General features: G+C 45.4%; 1 protein-coding gene across 2 annotated transcripts in view; it reads right to left on the reverse strand.

Moving 5' to 3' along the window:
- LOC117211788 (basic-leucine zipper transcription factor A) overlaps positions 1-17557 on the reverse strand; it is a 64898-nt gene extending 47341 nt beyond the window's left edge. The window contains exon 1 of one of the 2 annotated variants that reach the window (XM_033456005.1): positions 17339-17557. Coding sequence is in view for 1 of the 2 variants with exons in the window: in XM_033456003.1 (XP_033311894.1) it covers positions 10860-10880 (21 nt within the window). In the remaining variant the exon portion in view is untranslated. Of the gene's footprint in view, positions 1-10859; positions 11270-17338 lie in introns of those variants that run through there. The other variant, XM_033456003.1, reaches the window with a different exon arrangement.
- Positions 17558-20386: the final 2829 nt, after the last annotated feature.

Genomic DNA, 20386 nt, shown 5'->3' on the forward strand with positions numbered 1-20386 from the left:
CGTCTGTGAACTGGTCGGGAAGGCTGGATAGAGCGGGGAGAAAGGACAAGACAAGTAGCCCAAGCTGTAGTTCGGTTTAGAGCACTTTGGATTAGCGGGATCTAATAAGCAGGTTGAGCCGCGAGTTCTTAGACGCGAGTGCTTGGAGGCGCGTCGGCAGTAACACGCGCGATACGAACGAGTCCAAGAAATATACTAGACATCGAGCATAAAGAACAGGAAGAAAAGAAGAAGAGCATATGGAACAGGAGACCGTAGGACGTGCTATTCCGCCAGTCGAGTCCCCTAAGCTGCCCCTAACATCCCTGCAACCTACGAGTACGCGATAAACAACAACGTGGGCGGTTGTTCGCGATGCGTTTCACCTGACGAAAGCAAGTGTACGACGTAAGTTGGCGAACTAAATTCGCGAGACACCGAAACCGGTGTCCCCGTCGACCACAATTTCCATAGGAACGGAACGATCGTGCGACTCAACGTCGAGACGCTCTCGCCCCGATTAGAAAGGAGACTGTGTCCTCGCCTCTCAAGTCTGGTCCAGGCGAAAGTCTCGCAAAGACTGCTGCCTCGTTGCTTTCCTCTGTCGGTGTATTCCCTTCGCAATTACGAAAGCATCAGCGGTGGTGGGCGTGAAATTCGCTCGTACAAAAGCTTCATCACCGTGGAAAGAAGCAAGGGACGAGAGAGAATGAGAGCAAGGGAGAGAAAGACAGAGAGGGAGGGGGCATTCTCGCGTCTAACCTTAACCTACCGCAAAGCTGTCTCTCACCCTGACACCAGTTCCAATGGGGCGATATACGCGCGTGGTTATCGGTGCACCTTTGGGCCGCGCCAGGACGTACAATCGACACGTACGTACTTGTACACGTACAGCGAGGGCTGTGGTACGTGTGTGGCTACTTGTTAACGGTTATTTTCGGCGGACAACGGTGGTAGATACTTGCAACTAGCCGGTACCGTTAACGGCACGTGGCCGGAATCCTCGAAAGTTAGACACCCGCTGGCAACTTTGATTTTCTTTTCTTCTCTTTCTTGCTTGCTTTTTACGCCGATGCCAGCAGGTTGTTATACAGCCGCAGGCAAGCGGCATTTATTTCGAATACTTCGCAACGGGCAATCGAATTAGACGCGTGAATTATGGCCCCGTTTCTTCGCTAAATCTCGCTACTGTTCCGCCTGGTTTTCGTTTCTACCAGCGAGAGAGAGAGAGAGAGAGAGAGAGGATGCTTAACCGGGAAACGCGGCTAATAAAGTGGAAAATTGACGCGGCATGGTTGTTGGAAACAGAGCCGGGAAGCTTGTTTTCGAACGACGTGGAAATTCTTCCCGTGGTCGATGTTGGTCCGCTGCTAGCGTCACTTCGCTTCTATCAGTTAATCACTGGCATCTTTTTTAACAGCCGACACGACGATCGACGGTCGGTTTCGGAGCGACGAATTAAACGTTCGCTTCTGATTTCACTTTGGCTACTTTGAGACGGTAACAGCTTACGCCGCGTTAGGGAAATGCCGCTAATCAAGTGGAAAATCGACGACCGATAGCGGCAAGTTGTTTTCGTACAACCGTTCTGCAAATGTTCGTCTCCAGGTTTGCAATTGCTGGCTTCTTTTCCAACGCCCCGAACCAAGCGTTGCCGATTCAGTTCAATTAGTCGTTCCACGCTAACAACAGCTTTCGTTACATCGGAAATTAACGAGGACCGGTTGCAAGTCAGGCTGAATGTCGTCGTTCTCGTAGTTGCCAGTTGCAATCGCCTTTTTCAACGCTCGGGACTATTCGATCGACTAAACGTTTTCGAGTGTTTCAGTCTCGGCTGTTCTTCACGCTTCTGGCTTGGCATTTGTCCTCGTAGCTTTGTAATTTCTACGTTGCCGTTTGACCACGCGATGCAGCCCGTCAGCACGCGTGCACAGCTCGTCTGGCAACTATGAAACCAGCGTAAAATGTACCACGACGAAACAGAAGAATAAACCAACTTTCCACTGGCATTTCGAACGTACGAAAGTACGCGGCGAAGCATACGAACGCCGAATGTTTAACGACGACTGTTCGCGAGGAGGTTGGCGACGAGGAAGCCGCTTCGAAGAATGAAATTGCACGTACGCGCCGAACGTTTCATTCAGAAGTAGAAAATATCACGGCCAATAATTACATTACCGCCGAATGTCACCGTTGGCGAACTAAAAAGCGAGCGAGAGATAAAAAAAAAAGCTTGGTAATTAGTTTAACTAAACGAGAATACGCGTTTAACGGGCGTGGAAAAAATCTCGTATGAAACTGTTATTTCAGCGATACGGCGTCAATCGCAGTTGGTTTTAATTTTCGTGCGTAGGAAAAAAGACAAAAAAAGGAAGCCGACTCTCGTTTTCATTTGTAACGGCGCGTGACACGCCAACGGTTCCGAGTTCGTCACGTCGATGCGTGAATTACGGCACACACGCGCGCGCGCGCGCGCGCGCCACCGGTTGCGAATTTTTCAATCGGCCGCAGGCACGCCGGTAAAACGTAAACAAAACGGGACACAGAGTGCAACGCGGGCTTGTCTCTCTGCGCGTGTACACACGATCGACGACAAACGCGCCACGTGCTACGGTTGTCTTTGCATGGAAAGGGGGACAGTGGGAGACGCCAGACGCAACGTAACATTCGTAATTCGTGATTCAGCGATGTTATCAGCGGCCGCCAAACAGTGGCGTAGGTCATACTTGTATCTCGTCTCGTGAGCTTTTTTCCATAACGCGTGTATCACGCGCAAGTCGTAGTGGAACGCAACGGGTCGCGTTTGTTCGTCGGCTGGGAAACACGTGAACCAACAACTCGTTGCTCGGTGTCCGCGCCACAGGTTCGTCGTTCTACCTACCTAAATACGATCTCTTGCGGACGCTGTCTATTTCGCCATTTTCAATTGACATTTTCACGCCAGCCAGCGGCCAGGCAAGCTGCAACTCGAGATTTCGAGAAAGACTCGCAGCTCTGAACGTTTGATGCTCGAGCTTAGAATTCGATCGAAATCTGCGAATTTGCTTTGCTTTGATCGAGATAATCGCGGTAAGCGAACTATTTGAAGCAAAACCTGAAGGTAAGTAAATTTGAAATTGCATAACTAGCGACGATTTTCTATAGAATTTGATTCCCGTATCAAATCTAGATCGATATAAACGCAAGCCCTTATCGTATCTCTAATATCGATCGTTCGAGTTATCCATCAACTGCGATCATCATACTCTTACAACGACCAATTCGAAATATTAAATTGATCCTATTCCACTCGTTACGTAACGAGTATCCCATCGTATCGGTAGATAAAGATCAGTTGACGCTAAAATAAGGCCTAAAGTATAGGAACGAAGAGGCTTCGCCTCGACGTATCGCGTAATTCCCAATCTTCTTTCTGTATTTAACTTCCCGTGGCGCTTCCGATCCACTCGTTAAATTCAGATATCGCGTTTTTCCAAAAACCGACGCTAACGCGAAAGACGGAGAACCAAGCGGATAGCCGGACTTCCGATTCCTATTATCTCGTTTCTGCTTGCGCGTTTTCTTCAACGACGCTTTGACGAGGATATCGTACAGAACCGCCGGAGGATTTCCATTTTCCTCGCGCTTCTACGTCGCAGCTCTGAACTCGCGACCAACGTTTCGGTTGGTTAAAGAAATAGAGCGTACTAAAACTCTCCATTTGCTTGGAATCTGGAACTCGCGGCGACTAGACCGGCTCGTACAACAGAAATGCAACTCGCAACAACAGCTGCTACAATAAAAATACACCGACCCTGGCGACGTACGATTTTTCATTCGCGCGATAGGAGTTTAGGAACGACGAGTGGATTCGCTGGACGAGAACCGACGAACGAATCTACCAACGAGTCTCGAGACTCGACTTTTGCCAAAGTCTCCCGGGATACGACAGTTGTACGTGGAAACGTAGGCGCGCGCGTACCGAGTTTCCACGCAGCATCTTATCGCGAGAGCGCTGTTCAGGCTGCATTTCCAGCAATCCGCGACTGTTTTCTTTCGCCAGACTGCTTGGCACTGAATGGCGTGGTAACGTAACGCCAGGAATATCGAGTATGAATGAGACGATCGACGACCGATTAAACGACTAATCGCTGGTAGTCGAGTGTCACCGATCGCGGTTATAAACTCATTTTATTTATCTCGCTGTGTAACGTAAACCGATATAAGTGTTTGGAGTCGGTTGCAGGAACTGGCGGCGATAAGACGATGGCAGGATGGATATCTCGAGGAAACGGCAATTATTTTCTTTCTGCCTGGTAAACGATCGAATTACGAAACGCGAGACGCAGAATAACGAAATATAGTTAATAACAACGATAATAATATTTCAATAACTAACGTGGTCGCGTCGGTCTCCTTGAATTTAGAAGCGAAAAATAACGTCCATTATTATCCTTATCTTCGTCATAATCCGTTACGAGGAAATTTCTGTCTGCCCTTGTTTGCGTCCAACTTGCGAAAACAATTTTCCACGAGAAACGCAGACGTCCCGTGCCTCGTCCCTCGAGAATATTCCACGCAACGTCAAACCCTCGCGGCGACCAGTTTTTTCGCCATCAATCCTCGTTGCACGTAAGTCGACTGATATTTCGGTCTTCGCACCGATTAAGAAGCGAATTCCATTGTAACGATCTCGTCGACTCTCGAAGCCGAGTGACGCGTTATCCTTATCCTTCGTCGTCCCTTGCGTTTGCGCGCGTTCCACGCCAATTTGTGAAACAAGGAATTTCGGTGAGAACATTGCAATGAGAAGAGGAAATGAAACCTCGTGCTAACTAGTTTCGCGACTGACGTGTGATACTCAATCGCCTTTTATTCCACGCACGTTATCCTACACTTGGTGCAATCCGATGAAAATATTCGTATTTTCCTTGTATCTTCAACACCGTGTCGGAGGAACGTTTCTCCGCTGTGATTTCTCTGCTTCTCGCTCGGACGAGGAATATACCTGCGTCGACGATTAAATTGCATATTTGCCTGTAACAATTTTGTTACGATGCTACTTAGCTGGCACCGCGTAAACCTACATCGAACAGACACACTTGGAGTCGCTTAACCGGCCAGTTTTCCTACAAGTAACTTTCATTTACCTTCGATTGTTTCTGTCTCGTGCTAATTAACGTCAACTGTCGTTTTCGTCGGACAAGCTGCTTCGAGTTGCTCGACTTTTGTCTGCAACGCAGCTTGCATTATTTTTCTCTTACTAGCGCTTCGTCGACGTTAACTATGGTTTCTATCGTCTAATCGGCCGAGACAAGATCGGACGCGAGAATCGGATGGAAAAGAATTCTCCTTCGAAGGCGATTTTCCACGTTCGCGCGGAAATATTTCCAACGGAACCGACGTCCAAGTTCCTGCTACGTGGACCGACGAGTGTCCGAAATTCTGGCGAAGCGACCACGTTGATCCTACGAGAGAATCGGCCGAATGGTCAACGATCCGCGTTTTCACTCGCGGCGTGCTCCAAATTCTTCCGCAAGCTGAACAAGTGCGAACTACTCGACTGGAGACGCGGAAGAAAAATGCGCGTGTGACCAGGCGGTCTCGGTAGATCTGGTTCCACTGCCACGTTGTGCATACGTAAACAGATCCGCGCACAAAGGAACCAACAGATCGCGCGAAGCAACGACAGAGAAGACGGGAGACAGAGAAAGAGGGGAGAAGATTGGGAAGGTGGAAGAGCCGGCGATACAGAGAGATAGAGAAGGACGTGCATACGCACGGTTACTCTGCATGCATTTAAAACGGGGACGCGGCCCGTAAATCACGTAGTAGAGCCTCGGCTCGTTGCGGTGCAGCTCGACGGAGAGGACGTTGCGCGCCACCGCCGCCACGTGGTTTTCGCGGCAAAACTATGCGGCCGCCACACGCCGGGCGAATTTATGAATGGGAGAAGCCTATTGACAGATCGCGCGTCGATAACTCTCTCGTTAATGGCCCGTGATGGTGGGTGAGCGGCTCGATGCGCCGCAGGAGGACGAGGAGGCGGAGGAGGAGTAGCTGCTGGAGGCCAGGCCGACCAAGGAGGGTAACGGGGGAAACTTGGACTCCGCTTTATGCCGCCGGTGCTCGCGGCACACGCCGTCTTCCCCGCTTGCTACCAGTCTTTGTCCTTTGCCCGCTGAAAACCTTCCACCGAGTGGTTAGCCACCGATCCTCCGGCTGGTTCAGCTTTCGCAATTTCTAGGTGACGCGGCAAGTTACAGCGGGTAAGATGCGTTACTCGAGTATTCCAGCTTGGGGCAACGCAGCGAGGTCCCTCTTGCGTCGCTCAACTAGTCCTATCGCGGTGATTTTACAAGTTTAGGGATAGGAATCGTTCGTAGCAATGGGGAACCGATCCGAGACCCAGCGTCGATGCTTAGACCGCGTTTAAGCTCGAGTGAGACTGTACGGCCGGTCAGATTACGCGAGATTGAGCACTGGCTGAAGTAAAGCAAGAAGAACGTTCACCGTAGGCGGTTTGATCGGGCGATAATACGCTGGAAGAAGCGCGTGTTCGACGCTCGATCGGCGTTTGTCGGTCGAAGCGAATCACCGATACGACCTGTCTCCATCCGGTGCTTTCGATCGTCGTTTTATCTCGCAGAACCGGAAAAAGTGCGATAACTAACCGAGCGCTGCAAATTAGGAATCGTTCGTTTATTCCGTACAATTACGACGGACAAGCGCGTAATCTCTTCGCTTATCGAATAATCCGAATAGATCGCTATTTTGAAAACCTGTTGACCGCGGTAGTACCGAGCAGCGAAAAACACTGCAGACTATATTTTTCGACGGAGTTGCTGCGTGCAGGTCTGTTTTCGTCTTGCTATTATCGAACATTCGTTTGATGTGGTTAGAAATCCGTGAAAAACGCCTGCTGCTCCGCCGTGGCCATTTAGCGAACGATCGATATTAATCTACTATCGTAGAAAAAGGTTATTGCAGTCTCTCAAAGATAACTTTTTCGCGGTAATGGTAAAGCGATGTAGTATAGAACACCGTCGTGTCGCTTTGTGTAGTTGCTAGAAGAAGAAGATTTCCGTCCCGTGTGATCGCACTAAGTTCGAGCTAACCAACAACAAGATCACCTTACAAGTCTGTTCTATTCGAATCCCGACGAATCTTGGCCAGGTTGAAGAGTTTTTGGCACGTCCGATTTTATTAAACACGTGCCAGAAATGTTACTTTAGCCGATCGTTCCGGTCGTTGATCTTTGTGCATTCGATCTACGATATCGCATAACCTAGAAATATTTGCGTACTTTATGAAAAATGTATCTTGTACGATCGAGGTATCGCGTTGGTTGTGTTTTGTTACAAAAAAATTGCATCACTTGCGTTAATAAATGGGAGGAAATTAATTAATTAATTAATTATGGACGTAGAGTAGTTGCAGAGATATTTTGGTTAGAAAGCAAATGTCAGAAATTTGTCTGCGTGTCGTGTGAGAAATAAGGAACTCTCGTACGAACATTCTGACGTCTAGGAACGTTATAACGATCAACGAGTATATGAAATATAATGATTAAGAGTAACATTCTACTTCGCAATTTTAAATATGTATGTAGCTGTACGACTATCATGAGAACGAAAGGGCTAGTCGAGAGACACAGGTGTGTGATTCCGAAATGTATAATTCCCTAGGATGAGCATGTATAATTGCGAATAAGTATTACACGAGTTTATGGAAAATCCTTCCACGAATAATCAACCTTATAACGCATTTGCCTCGGAAAAATAAAAAAATAGTCATCTGAATTTGCATCCAAAGCGATAACGATACACTTTGAGTAAAAAAAAGAATCGAAGAATTATCGCAACTGAATTGAGATACTAATGATTGTAACGTCTGAAAATCGAATGTAGGTGTAAGATTTTTTTTTTTTATTTATTTATTAAAACTACAATCAATTCTCGCGTTGAGAATTTTCAGTAATTTTTCTGGCGTGGCGCAGTGACATGGCTGATTAATTATAATAAGTTAATACTTATTATAGATAAGTATAATTTATAAGTAAGTAGTAGGTGTAAGATGGCCGTAAACCTTCGAAAATAACAAGAAAATGCTACTCTGTCGTTCGCGGAAACGACAAGAAAACGTTATCCTTTCGCACAAATAATCGATCGATTTCTTGACCATGTCCGTCGTCGAGATTACGCGTCAGTTTTAGTCGATCGATCGGTCGAGCGTATCGAAAGAAAATATCTCACTTACATAACTGTACCAAGCACTATCTGTCACTAGCAAAGACGTTACTGTTTTCTGCCAATATCTTTGGAATCTCTGCTAGAGCTTCCTTTCAGTTGTAAAAAAAAAAAAATTATCACAATAGAAACATTCGCGAAAACGTGAGAATTTTTTCGTTTCGATTAAACAGTTGGTAGAACTGCCGTGTGACACTGTCCGACGGACGCGTTCGATCGGTACACTCAATCGCACTGGACGCGGTATAATCTCAAAAATACATAAAATCGTAGTACATTGTGTATAAGTTCTCATATATTCTATGAATTATTGAAATTCGACGTGAAAATATTCCAAGGATTGCATGGTGAAAAGGATACCCTTTCGTATACGAACAGAGATCAGTAGAAATAACTAGAAATTTGCGGAAAGATCACGTCGCCAAGATGTCTCTGAATACAGTATGATCCAAAGACGAAGAAATTCTTACGACGCACTTCCTGCTGAATAATAAAACGATAAAGGTATCAAGAACGCTGAAGTCACAGATTCGACCGGTTTTGTCACCGTCGGACAGAGTGCGGTCGTCACGCGAACGCGGCTGTTTCTCGAGATACGCCTATCACGCATTGGCATTTCACTAACACCGAGCATTTTAGAGCATGTTCATAGCTTGTAGGAAAAACCAATCCACCACAGAGATATACCGTATAGCCACCTAACCGATCCACACTGAATGTTCTGTGCTCTAGCTATGACCAATAAGGCGGCCAGAAGACAAAGGTTAAAGTGCAAGTTTTACAAATTCTCTATGCCATGACGAAATATGTTTCTTAAATTTCGACGACGATCCAGCGGTTGGAAATGTAGACGAATGCAGTTCGGAAGAGGTTACGGTCGTTCGGTTGATCTAACGAAACCGGGCCATCAAATGCATTACATACATTCGGCGAGTGAGAAGGGAAAAAACTAGTCGTTCCTATCGCCTCCACGCGATCGGTGAGAGAGAAAAAGAGCAAAGGTAAATATATGCTTTTAAAAACATCCCTTAGAACAGAGTCGGGTTGTTGTCGTCGCGGTAACCATGACGACGTTGCCCCCTTGATGGTTGGTCATAATCGTGCCCCTTTCCCCCCTCGCCCGCTGCTTAGTGAACGTCGTACCCTTCTCCTTGCTCCTCGCGACGCACAGGCGACGCTAGGTTTCCTCCACAGCGCTGGCCAAGTAAAGAAGAGGCAGCCAGCCTCGGAGCCTCCGGTCACCTTTCTCTATCTCGCTCTCTCTCTTTATCGAGACTCTTTCTTTGTCTCTCATATCGCGTGTGTATATATATACACACATATATATGTATATATACACGTTTCTCCTTCGTGCTCTTATTCCTTCCCTATCGCTGCTTCTTTCTCTCTCGCTCGTTACGCTGTCCCCCTCTCCGCACGTAGCGACCCACGACCCACCGTCGTTACCACAGCCACCTCGACCGTTCCCCACCTCTCGCCATCCTAACTACGCCACCCAGCATCGCGGCCGCCGTCCTACCTCCTCCACCTCTCCACCCCCAACCTCCTCTTACTCTGCTCCGCTGCTGCTGCTGCTGCCGCCTCTATACCCTCCTGCTCCCTCCGCCGCTCGTCCCCAAGCCCAAGGAAACGCGGGATCGCTTCGAATTCAAACTACTGAACACGAGGTTACCACGCGTCAAATCTGACACTTCGGCACGACGTTGATCCGCCGCTGTATCAATTTCTACACCATAGTGGAAATAGCGTCGACGACGTGAGACCTCGCCGATTCTCACGTACACAGAGTTTCCTAATGTTATGCTCCGAAAGAGAGAGAGAGAGAGAGAGAGAGAGACAGAGAGAGAGAAAAAGAAAGAGAGTGAGAGAGAGAGAGAGAGATGACGAAACACGACGAAAAAATTTGCGGCGATTATTTGTATCGATTCCGACGTCGACGCATGAAAAAAGAATCAACGAACGAGTGTTTATGGTTTTTCTTAGCACTTGAGAATGCCCGGTACGATTCAATGACTCGCAGCCGACGGGCGATTAACACGGTTTCGCAGTATGATTATACCGGTTGATGCAATATTTTCGATCGATTTGTACGATCACACACAGGATGAGAAGAAATCGCAGAGGCTAGGTGATAAAATAGTTTCCACGGAGATTCATCGCCGTGTCTGCCGTTCGTGTGCGCCAGCCTTTCAAGGCGTTACGAGAAGTTAACTTTCAATTGCAAGTTGCGCTCGTCGCTGCGGGACGAGACGTTCTCTTCGGCGGTCAGAGTTGCGTGTAACGAATCGTATATCCGAGGTATCCGTCAACGAGACAGAAAAATCACACACTGAACCACTTGTACTAAGGCACGGTTGAAATACACGGCTCTCGTTCGATGGCTGAGAAACGTCGCGGCGAAACGAGGATAAAGTCCCTTCGCGTAACGAACACCGCGAACTCGAGGAACGGAGCAACGTATAAATTTTTCACAGCAAGCGACACACAACCACCTCGTAGCCGCTGTGATGTCGTGTTCACGTAACGCTCTCTTGGCTGGCCGCACAAGAACGTTAGAGGCAGGCGAACACAGGCCGGCACAGTTTTCGAAAGGGGGAAAAAAAATTGGTGGAGAAAAAAGAAAAAGAAACTGACGTAGCACTTTTCACTCACCTGACTAACGTCGCACCACATTATTATTTCGCTAGCACTGACGACAGCATCTTGGATCGCTCGTGTACCATACACAGTGTAGCGCAATGGTTTTTTGTTTTCAGTGAAGAAATAGTACGTGAAATCGAAGCTCCACCGTCGGTGTACGCTCCGTGAATACGCTCTGTTCGTTTTCTCTCTCACAGTCTCACGAAATGCACTCTCACGATCGCGGATACATTCGTCGCCGTCCGCTTGTGCTTCACGTTTTAGAATACCGCCTGTCTAGCTCGTCGAGTAACACCACACGATCACTTCGAGTGAACGACACGACTCTCACCGACGAGCCCACTAGTGACTGGTTGGCCATGCAAAGCATTACTGAATACTCTGACAACAGTTCTCGTCATGTACCGCCGCTCGGTTTTCCCCCGAATGAGTGTTCGACTGTTTCCGTTGAACTTCGGCCCACCTGCACTCTAGCACGACGGCACGGCACACAGTGCCGTAGCCTCGTCGCGTCGAGCCCTTTACTTCTCCTCGTGTCTATCTTCGAATCGCTTGCTACTATCTTCTTACATAAAACTTACGTCTTTTCTGTATTAAAAAATCAGTGTATCCACGCTACGAATTACACCGAAGTAGGAAAATAGCGTAAAAACAAAACTGCTCCTATCGATTTCTGCTATCGTAACTTTTATTAAAACAAACTGAATTATTTTTGATTCGTATCGATCGTTATATAACGTATATACTACGCGTAGGGATTTACGTTACATTATTATTGTATCGCAGGAAATTGATATTTCCTAATGTCGGTGAAAAAAAAAAAAAAAAAATTAAGGAAAAGATCACCTCTTGAATGAACGTAAATTAAAGGGTCCTGGCTATTCTCCAGCTTGTAAAGTTGTAATAACGGGAGCGTGGCGGGTACTTTAATGTTCGCGAAGAAAGTTTCAGAATTTATTTTTACACGCTACCGGTTGTCCGCGTGTTGTCGAAGTAACACGCGCCATTGTGTATATTTTGTTCATACAAAATCATGCGGAATGAATTTTATGAATATCGACGCGCGATCATACCGATGATTTAGATGTTCCATCGAATAATTTTTTTTTTTTTTTTTCGTGCGCAACGGCGCCGCCTCCGACAATACGAATCCATTAGAGCGTTAGCTAAATTGTTTCGATATATCTATCAAAATACGCGTGAGAAAATTAAAATAGTTCTGCGCGTTTCAATGATTTACTACGCCGACCGATTGGATTTCGAATTCAATAAATTATTTTTAAAAGCCATTGTACATCGAAAAGCGAACAGCATATTGTCGACATTCGACCGGTGGTAGATTTCGTACGGGCGGAAGGGTGCGTTCTATTCACGCCACGTAAATTAATTGTATAATTGATATTGAATATCCTCGGATTGTTTATGCCATTCAGGTTGCTCATACAAAGGAAATTCATTGTTTAAATGTATGATTTTGAAATGTGATCAATGCTTTTATATAACCTGATTTATATTCTGATTTATGATGCGTGTGTGACATTAAAAAACCGCAAAAACTAACTAGCATCGGTGGAACGCACTTGTTCTCGGCGGAAAACACGAGGGAAGGGGAAAGAGGCCACGTGCCCTTAAAGCCTTGCCAAAGAAAGTGAGGGTATGGTATTAAGATATTTAAAGTCTCTGTGTCTATAGATTTGAAGACCCTGTATGTTTGCATTTACTAAATATTCCTTTTTCGTCTCTTTCATAGAATCAGCTTTATTTTCTCTAATTACGTACAAGATTCGTCGGAAAGCAGGGTGTTTTCATAGAAATTTTTTCGTATAAAACTGTTTGCACTAACACCAAAGTGAAAAATTGTTCTGCGCGAGAAAGTGCACGATAGCCTGGTCTCGCTCGATGAAAGTTACGGGAGAATGGATTGAGCTACGATGAAAAATTTGATCCAGCGCAAAAACTCAAAACGACTTAGGCCATTCGATAGGTACTACCGAGAACTATTTCGCGAAGCTCGCACTTCTGGCGTCGTTTATCAGCAAGTTTCTTACGTCGTTGCGGTCGAATCATATACTACTATCGAATGATATAAAATCCTAACTAAAAACCATCCAACTGTATCGTACAATTCCATGCCCCTGTAATACGATAATCTGAAAATTTGCTCGATTTCCTAATAGTCAGCGATTTATCAAAACGACCACATCGTACGATTCAATATTTAAAATGTAATCACGTACACGCATAAGCAGAAATATAAAAATTATACGTGTAAAAAATATTTCCCAATAGTCGCATAACGAACGTGTAAAATTATTTACGAGCGAGAAACAGTAATATTTTTAGCGCGATTGTAAATACAGAAATAATTCAAGCGTTCGATACGCAGTGGAAACCGTGGCTCGATTTCGATTTCGAGGCTACGAAACGGGGAACTCGTAGACACCGGGGCCCCCGAGTACGAGGGAGTCTGCCCAACGCCGTTAGCTTCGAAACCCGCCACTGACTGTCAGCCTGTATACGGCGAGCAGCGTAAGAGCGCTCGAAGGCCTCGGCTCTTGCGAGCCAGCAACGAGCGGCAGACAACGCCGCACGGATACCGCGCGCCACCTTCCATACGGCAAGCAGCCTAAGAAAATTCACCGCGAACATTTTTATTCGGTATCGGGTAAACGGGCCGCATCATCGGGACGCTTCGATCGCGAAACAACGGCGCGCAAACCGGCGCATCGATCGTCGATCGCTGTTGCCCGGTAGGCCGGTTAATTTCGGGAATTTTGCGCGACATTCCGTAAACAGCCCGAGGGGAGAGCGTGCTCGAGGCTCTGTGAGGAGCGTACGGCGGCGTATCGCGCGACGGCCACAGCCGTCGGCGAGGCAGTTCTAAGCGAAGTCGTTTTCTCCGTGAAGGCGCGGTGAAAATGTCTTCCTCCTCCTCGCCAGGAGGAACAAACTTCTTTCTCCCTTCATTGTTGCTCGCTGTCTACTTACATATATATCCGTATCTAAGAGTTAGCAGCGCTTTTCACAGACAGAGAGGGAACTTGGACTTGTCGTTACGCGCGTGAAAGTCCCTATGCGTCTATAACTTGAATTTCGATCGATTCCTTGGCTTCGCGAACGAGGATCAAGGCAGTGGAATTTCTCCAAGCGAGAATTCGTAAGAAAGACCTCGAAGTTTCTTCTCGTCTCGTTCGTGATTGACAACGACGAGTCTGACGACAAGTCAGTCGGTCAGGCAGAGATCGTTGTTTTCGGAGAGATCGAACCGCCGACCGTGACGACTCGTTTCATCTGGTGCCGCCGAGATTCAGTACTCTTTACGTCGATCGAAGAAGGGAGAGTCCAGCGAACGTTTCGTCGAATTGTCGCGTGTCTCGTTGTGCTTGATGTCGTTTGTTATTGTTGATGTGGTCGTCGGGCGATTTTAACGCCGCGGAACGAACAGCTATCGAAGGAAAGACAGGGATGGGAATATCGTAGGAGAGTGGGAAGGAGGAGTTTTAACTGGCGGCTTATTGCCGGCGCGAGAATGCGCCAATGATTCTGACCGCGGAAACGAGCGCGTACCAACCGTTTAAACCCGCTCACTCGCGTGCACCGCCGTATGTAAACGAATATACGTATGTGTAAGCGTAATACCTGTGCCGCGACAACGACGGCCAACGTGCACGAGGACTGAGGACAGTCGAACGCGTGGCTTCACGACGGAAGTAAAGCGCTAGTCGGGTTTACGATTGGTTGAGCATTGCGCGACAGATGAATTGTGGCCAATGAATGTCCTTGCTCTCTGGACGAGGCCACGACGACGTAAGCAAGCCGTATTTGAACATTATGAACCGCTTGCGTATCTACGAGACCACGTCGCCTGCTTCAAAGTTGATTCTAGTCGATTTGAGAAGCATCTGCGATCTTGCTCGTACTTTATGATGTTTCGATAGTAGCGGAGAGATTTTTTTACGAAAACTATATATCACATTAGCGTCAGAACAGCTACTACTTGTTACATTTATCGGAATATTCAAGCAAATTGTATTTTATTCAATATTTTATCTTGCACGTATATCGCGGATTTTTATATACTTCTATTAACGAGGTATTTAAAGTTACAAAAATGCACGCAACATGCAAAAATACTCAAAGTAAAGTAGCTGTTATTAATACTGAACGGGTGAAATGAAACTGTATTTATCTATCGAGAGAGACAGAGTGAGGTCTTCTATTTCCTTAGTTACGTTAATACGAATCCTCGGTTTACTTATAGATCGTATACGATGTGGATAAAATAACAGATTTCCCATAAAATAATTAGAAAATAAAAGCAGCAAGGAGCATCCAATTTGTACAAAATAAATTTTATCACGCCCATGACTCATCCAATGGACATTGATATTTACCTATCGGTTTTCCCACTTTTCATTACGATCCTCTGCATTTCGTGGTTTCTCTTTTAGACTCTTTTTAGTACCGATGATAAAATGATGTCAAAATTGGTCTGAACTTTCTTTTGATATGATTACTAAACTTTCTCATCTAAGAACAGAATGGCAACTAGACGTTGATGGTACTCGCGGTGGGGATAAGGAAACATCGAGGAACTCGTGGGGCGTTTTACGATCGTCTTCGAAAGCTGCGACTTCTGTGCACTTCCGGCCTCGATTCTAGAAGCACCTTCAGGCGGTTTTCTTTTCGCAGACGGGCAAAGATAATTCAGCAACCGCAGAAAATATCTCGATAGTGTACCATTTGATGCGACGACCTTTCTGCCATTATTTTGTCGAGAATTAGGGATCGTGTTATCGTCCTTTTGCAACTGTACTGTAAAAACCGTTCCTGCGATCTTCGTACGTTTTTCGTACGGTTTAACGTTAATCGTTTAACAGTATACGCCGTAAATTTCTTTCTTTAAGCTGTTACGGATGATATTAGAAAATTAGAAATTATTTTATAAATTTTAGAGCTGTATTTTAAGAACGGACGATCCCATCCATATATGCACCTCTTTTGTAACATCCTTCAGGAGAATGAACTTCTTTAGTGATACAGCGTAGATTCATTTGTACTGTTATACATCACATTAGAAATTATCGTATTGTACATGTAATATTTCAGATCTGCTGCGTACTGCGAGAACGAATAATGCAATTTTTATACCTATTCCGTATAATTTGATACTTTTAATGCAGAATTAAATCAAGCAACGTATTAGGTATGTTCATTCCTTTAGGCAATTATAATTACGATGGTATTGAATTCAGAGTACTACAAGTAACAGGCAGCCGATTACTTTCTAAGGTAAAAGCAATGGAATGTTGATAAATTGCAAGTTTAAAGGTGTTTATGTTACAAGTCTTGCGGAAGTATGTAAGTGTGCCGAAAAAGCATCCAGGAAAATCGTGTTACGTTAGCAGTGCACCGACCGAGGATGCTTGGAAAGTCGGGACAGTTTTCCCGCTGTTTCCATGCAACCGGAAGTTGCTCCTCGGCCGCATTTCTCTCATCCTTAAATCTCTTTTTCAACCTTCTTCGATTTCTCTCCGGTTGATGCTTTTTATCTTTTACTTTTAAAATATGACTCGTACGCGCTGGCAGTTCATTTATCTATATTATACAACAACGCTATTTATTCTTCTGCGCTAATACACCTTTCTTCTTGAAAATTCAGATAATACTCGAACTTGGATTTCTTACACATACGCTATCGACTATGTTTCACATGTTATTTGTTATTAAATTTATTAATCAACCTAATCAACAATACCATGTTCAACGATCGAAATATATCGCGACCGGATGACGAACGAAAAAGCTGGAAAAACTCGGGAAGCGAGGCTTCCGACAAACGAAATCTAAAATCCGGTCGTTTAATCGCATCCACGCGAGCTAACGAATGCCAAAGGTATAAAATTATAATTAAATAATATCATTATCGATATTACGTAACCAATTATCATAATTAATTGTTAAAACCTCGATGTATTTGATTTTCGTTCTCATGGGCAACAGAAAGACTAAATTTTTCCCAATTATCATCCCTTTATGTTATGTACATATCAAAACCTACATCACAAACTTTCTCTCTCTCTCTCTCTGTATATACATACAGGGTGGTTGGTAACTGGTGGTGCAAACGGAAAGGGGTGATTCTACGCGAAAAAAGAAGTGGAAAATATAGAATACAAATTCTTCGTTCGAGGCTTTGTTTTCGAGAAAATCGACTTTGAATCGTCGCTCGGTACGCGCGCGGTACCTCACGCGTATGGATCTCATTGTAGATCGTTGTTTCGATGGAAAAATTGAAAAAAAAGAAAAATTTTTATTCTATATTTTCGACTTCTTTTTTCGCGTAGAATCACCCCCTTTCCTCTTGCACCACCAGTTACCAACCACCCTGTATAATTAACCGATAATTAGCGTTGATACGTTCTCTTACGTGTTAATTAAAACGACACAGTCCGTTTGTGTAACGATTAAGGTATATGTCGTTTTTTTACTTGTTTAAGCCGGATTTACGGTTAACGAAAATTTCCGTGGTTGCATACCGCGCCATTGTGTCGGTTTACACGGTGCTCCTGTAAGTTCTGTTGCTCCTTGTTTGATCAACTGAGACAGCCAGTCGCGATCTATCGAAAATCCTTCGAATTCGCGTTGTTATCCAATAGCGGGCAGCCAGCAGCTGGAAGCGCTTGGCACGGCCGAGTTAAAAACACCTGTTAACACACGTTCGGTTCTACGGTGACATCCGGACGACATCGACAGGTGTAAGTGTAAGTTAATCAACTAATTTGACAACTCGTGCGTGCACGTGACTTTCGTATACCTCGTATCCGCCCTAATTATTATTAATGGCCTGCAGCGTATCTCGCGATATTAAAGTCTACGGATGGATACGTTCAACGTTAATCCTAAGATTACCGCGTTAAGTAAAACACTCGTCAGCCTGAGAAGTAGTCATCGGTCGTATCTCTTGCGATCGAAAAATTTACGGAGAATGCCCACGAAGTACGTACATTCGAAAGAGTAAAAGACACAGAGTACAATCGAGCGATGCAAACAGATCATTTATTTTCCTATCGCTGTCGTAGTTACGCGTAATCGTCGTTACTTCGTACGTTACCTTCGTCCCAGATAGAATTTTTCGCGCGAATTTTTCAGCTTGGAAAATAGATATCCTAAGATCGCTTTCCGCCGCTCTCCGCATCGGCACCTGCGACGATCTTCGAAATGTTCATTCACGTAGAGACTCTCTTCCTCTTCGACCTTGCCTCCAGACACGAGATCGCAATTAATCGCGATATGCAGCTAATCGGCAGAAAGTTGAACGACCGAACAAACTGGTCGCCGAAGCACGCCAATTAAGTACCAGAATAGATAGAAAATTTGTACTCCTCGCAGGCGTCAAGATCCGCCACGGTTCAGACTCTCACGGTTTATAAGGTGGCGCGTGGGCCGACCACTATAAATTTGATGCAGGATCGTGGCCAGCAGCATTAATACGGAAGGACTCTAGCCAGGAATAAGAGGAAGAAAATGGCCCGCGGTGCGGCGCCGTTCAAAAGGGCGGTCACGCTAATAGCGACGATCGGATCCTCATTACGGATTCCGATCGTGGGTATCGATAAAGATCGGCAATAAGATCCCCCATTCCTCTTCAACCGGCGATCCCTTCCGCTTTACGAGCAAGTGCCACGAATTAATTCGGACCGAACCGTTTCGGATTAGCCCGGTAAGAAGCTTGGCAACTTCGCCACGGTTATTGACCGAGTGAATACTGTGTTTACATAATAGGCCCGGTCTCGGGATTCGGCTCTTTGTTCGTTCAATGGCCCCACATAAACAAATTACCGTGTGCATACAGGGTATGTAAAAGGGAACACGTCCAAAGGTGTTCATCTACGGACACTTAGATCGATTCGCCTGTGGAAAATGTGGAAATGCCAGGTACCTTGAGAATGGGACGAGCTCTTCGAACAATTAGGAGGATAATATGGCACTTTAGAGAATAATAAAATTTACCACAGGACCTCTAGCGTGATTCGTCTTTGTAGAGAAATCATGAGGAAACAATTCATCTCGTAAACAAAGTCAGGTAGAACGTGTGTTTACGAACGTCTATTTTTGTTGCTTTTACCGAATGGCGTGTAATCAGCCGTACGAAGGATCTCGAACAATGTAGCGTATGAAAGGAATTTCTTTCTACCCCGCGTCCTTTAATTATCCTCGTAAAAGTATGAATTCGAAAGTTGGAAAACTTGGCTAATAACATTAATTGGGCGCAAGAACTTGGGTCCTCTGTTCGAATTATTATCGCGTACGAGCTGCTGTTCCAGAAATTCAGATAAATGCAGCTCTACGTTAACTCGCGATCGGTATCAGATTTATGCAAATCAATGAGCCATTGCTCACGCGGCGCTGTTATTAGTCAGCCTGTGATAAATGAAAAATAAATATGGAAAAAGAAGAGAAGGAGAACGGCCGGCCGTGTCATTGAACGTGAACGAGCGGCGGCATGCATATAATTATAGGAGACATTTATTAATTCTTTACGATCGACGTAACACGAATTCAAAGCGATCGCATGACACAGGTCTGGCTCGATGAGACGCGCGCGCGTACACGCTCCGCCATTCATTCATGCGTTTCGCCAAGTAACATGTACCTATCGATAAAAGCGATGCAACTTATTATTCATTAATTGCTCATTGTCACGGACGATCGCGTAATTCCGCGGGGATCCCGCTTATGTAACCTTGTCGACGACCCCGCGGTTTCGCGATTAATTAATTCTTAACAGCTGGCCGTTAATGAGGTAAAAGAAGCGTCGCCATTGCCACATAGTCGACGGAGGAAACATATGGAGAACAAAAGATCGTTATTCCGTAGCGTAGTTTACGCTTAGAGAAAATTGCGAAAGATTTCGTGAAACGCGATCGTTTCAAACGCGGCTGTCTAAGTAAAGCGAATTAACGAAATAAGCGAAATGCGAAACGCGTGAACGTTTCATCGATCGCACAACGCAGCGAGAGATTTAAGGACACGAAGCTTGGAAATTTCGAGTTAGAAACGTAATAGTTTATGCGTATCTTGGATTCGATACGGCCTCCGTGGAAAAATATAGAATGCCGCGTGCGACCTTGGACGCCGTTGCATCAATCGGTGCCGCTGCTTGATGCTTTAATTTAAGACTTCGCTATACGTGTACGTTGCACGGACTATACCGAAGGAGAGAACTAGCGCGATCGCGTCTTATCATTGTAACAAGGATGATAAGGAAATCTTTATCGCAGATAAGATTGTTGGCGAGTCTTTCAGTTGAAAATTATCTCGAATACATCGCTTTAAACGATTGCCAATACGTTTGCGGAATACGTTTATCGAAGAAATGAAACGCGAAGTTGAGCAAAATTTCTACGTAGCGTGAGAATAAAGAGAAGAAGAAGAAGAATCGCTCGCACCGAAAGACACCGTTCTTTTTTCAAATTCTTCGACAATTTTGTAACAGCTGTTCGAAACAACGATACACGAATATTATTTATCTACAA

The sequence above is a fragment of the Bombus bifarius genome, unplaced genomic scaffold (genome assembly GCF_011952205.1).
Source record: "Bombus bifarius isolate JDL3187 unplaced genomic scaffold, Bbif_JDL3187 scf7180000008244, whole genome shotgun sequence".
Classification (NCBI taxonomy): domain Eukaryota; kingdom Metazoa; phylum Arthropoda; class Insecta; order Hymenoptera; family Apidae; genus Bombus; species Bombus bifarius.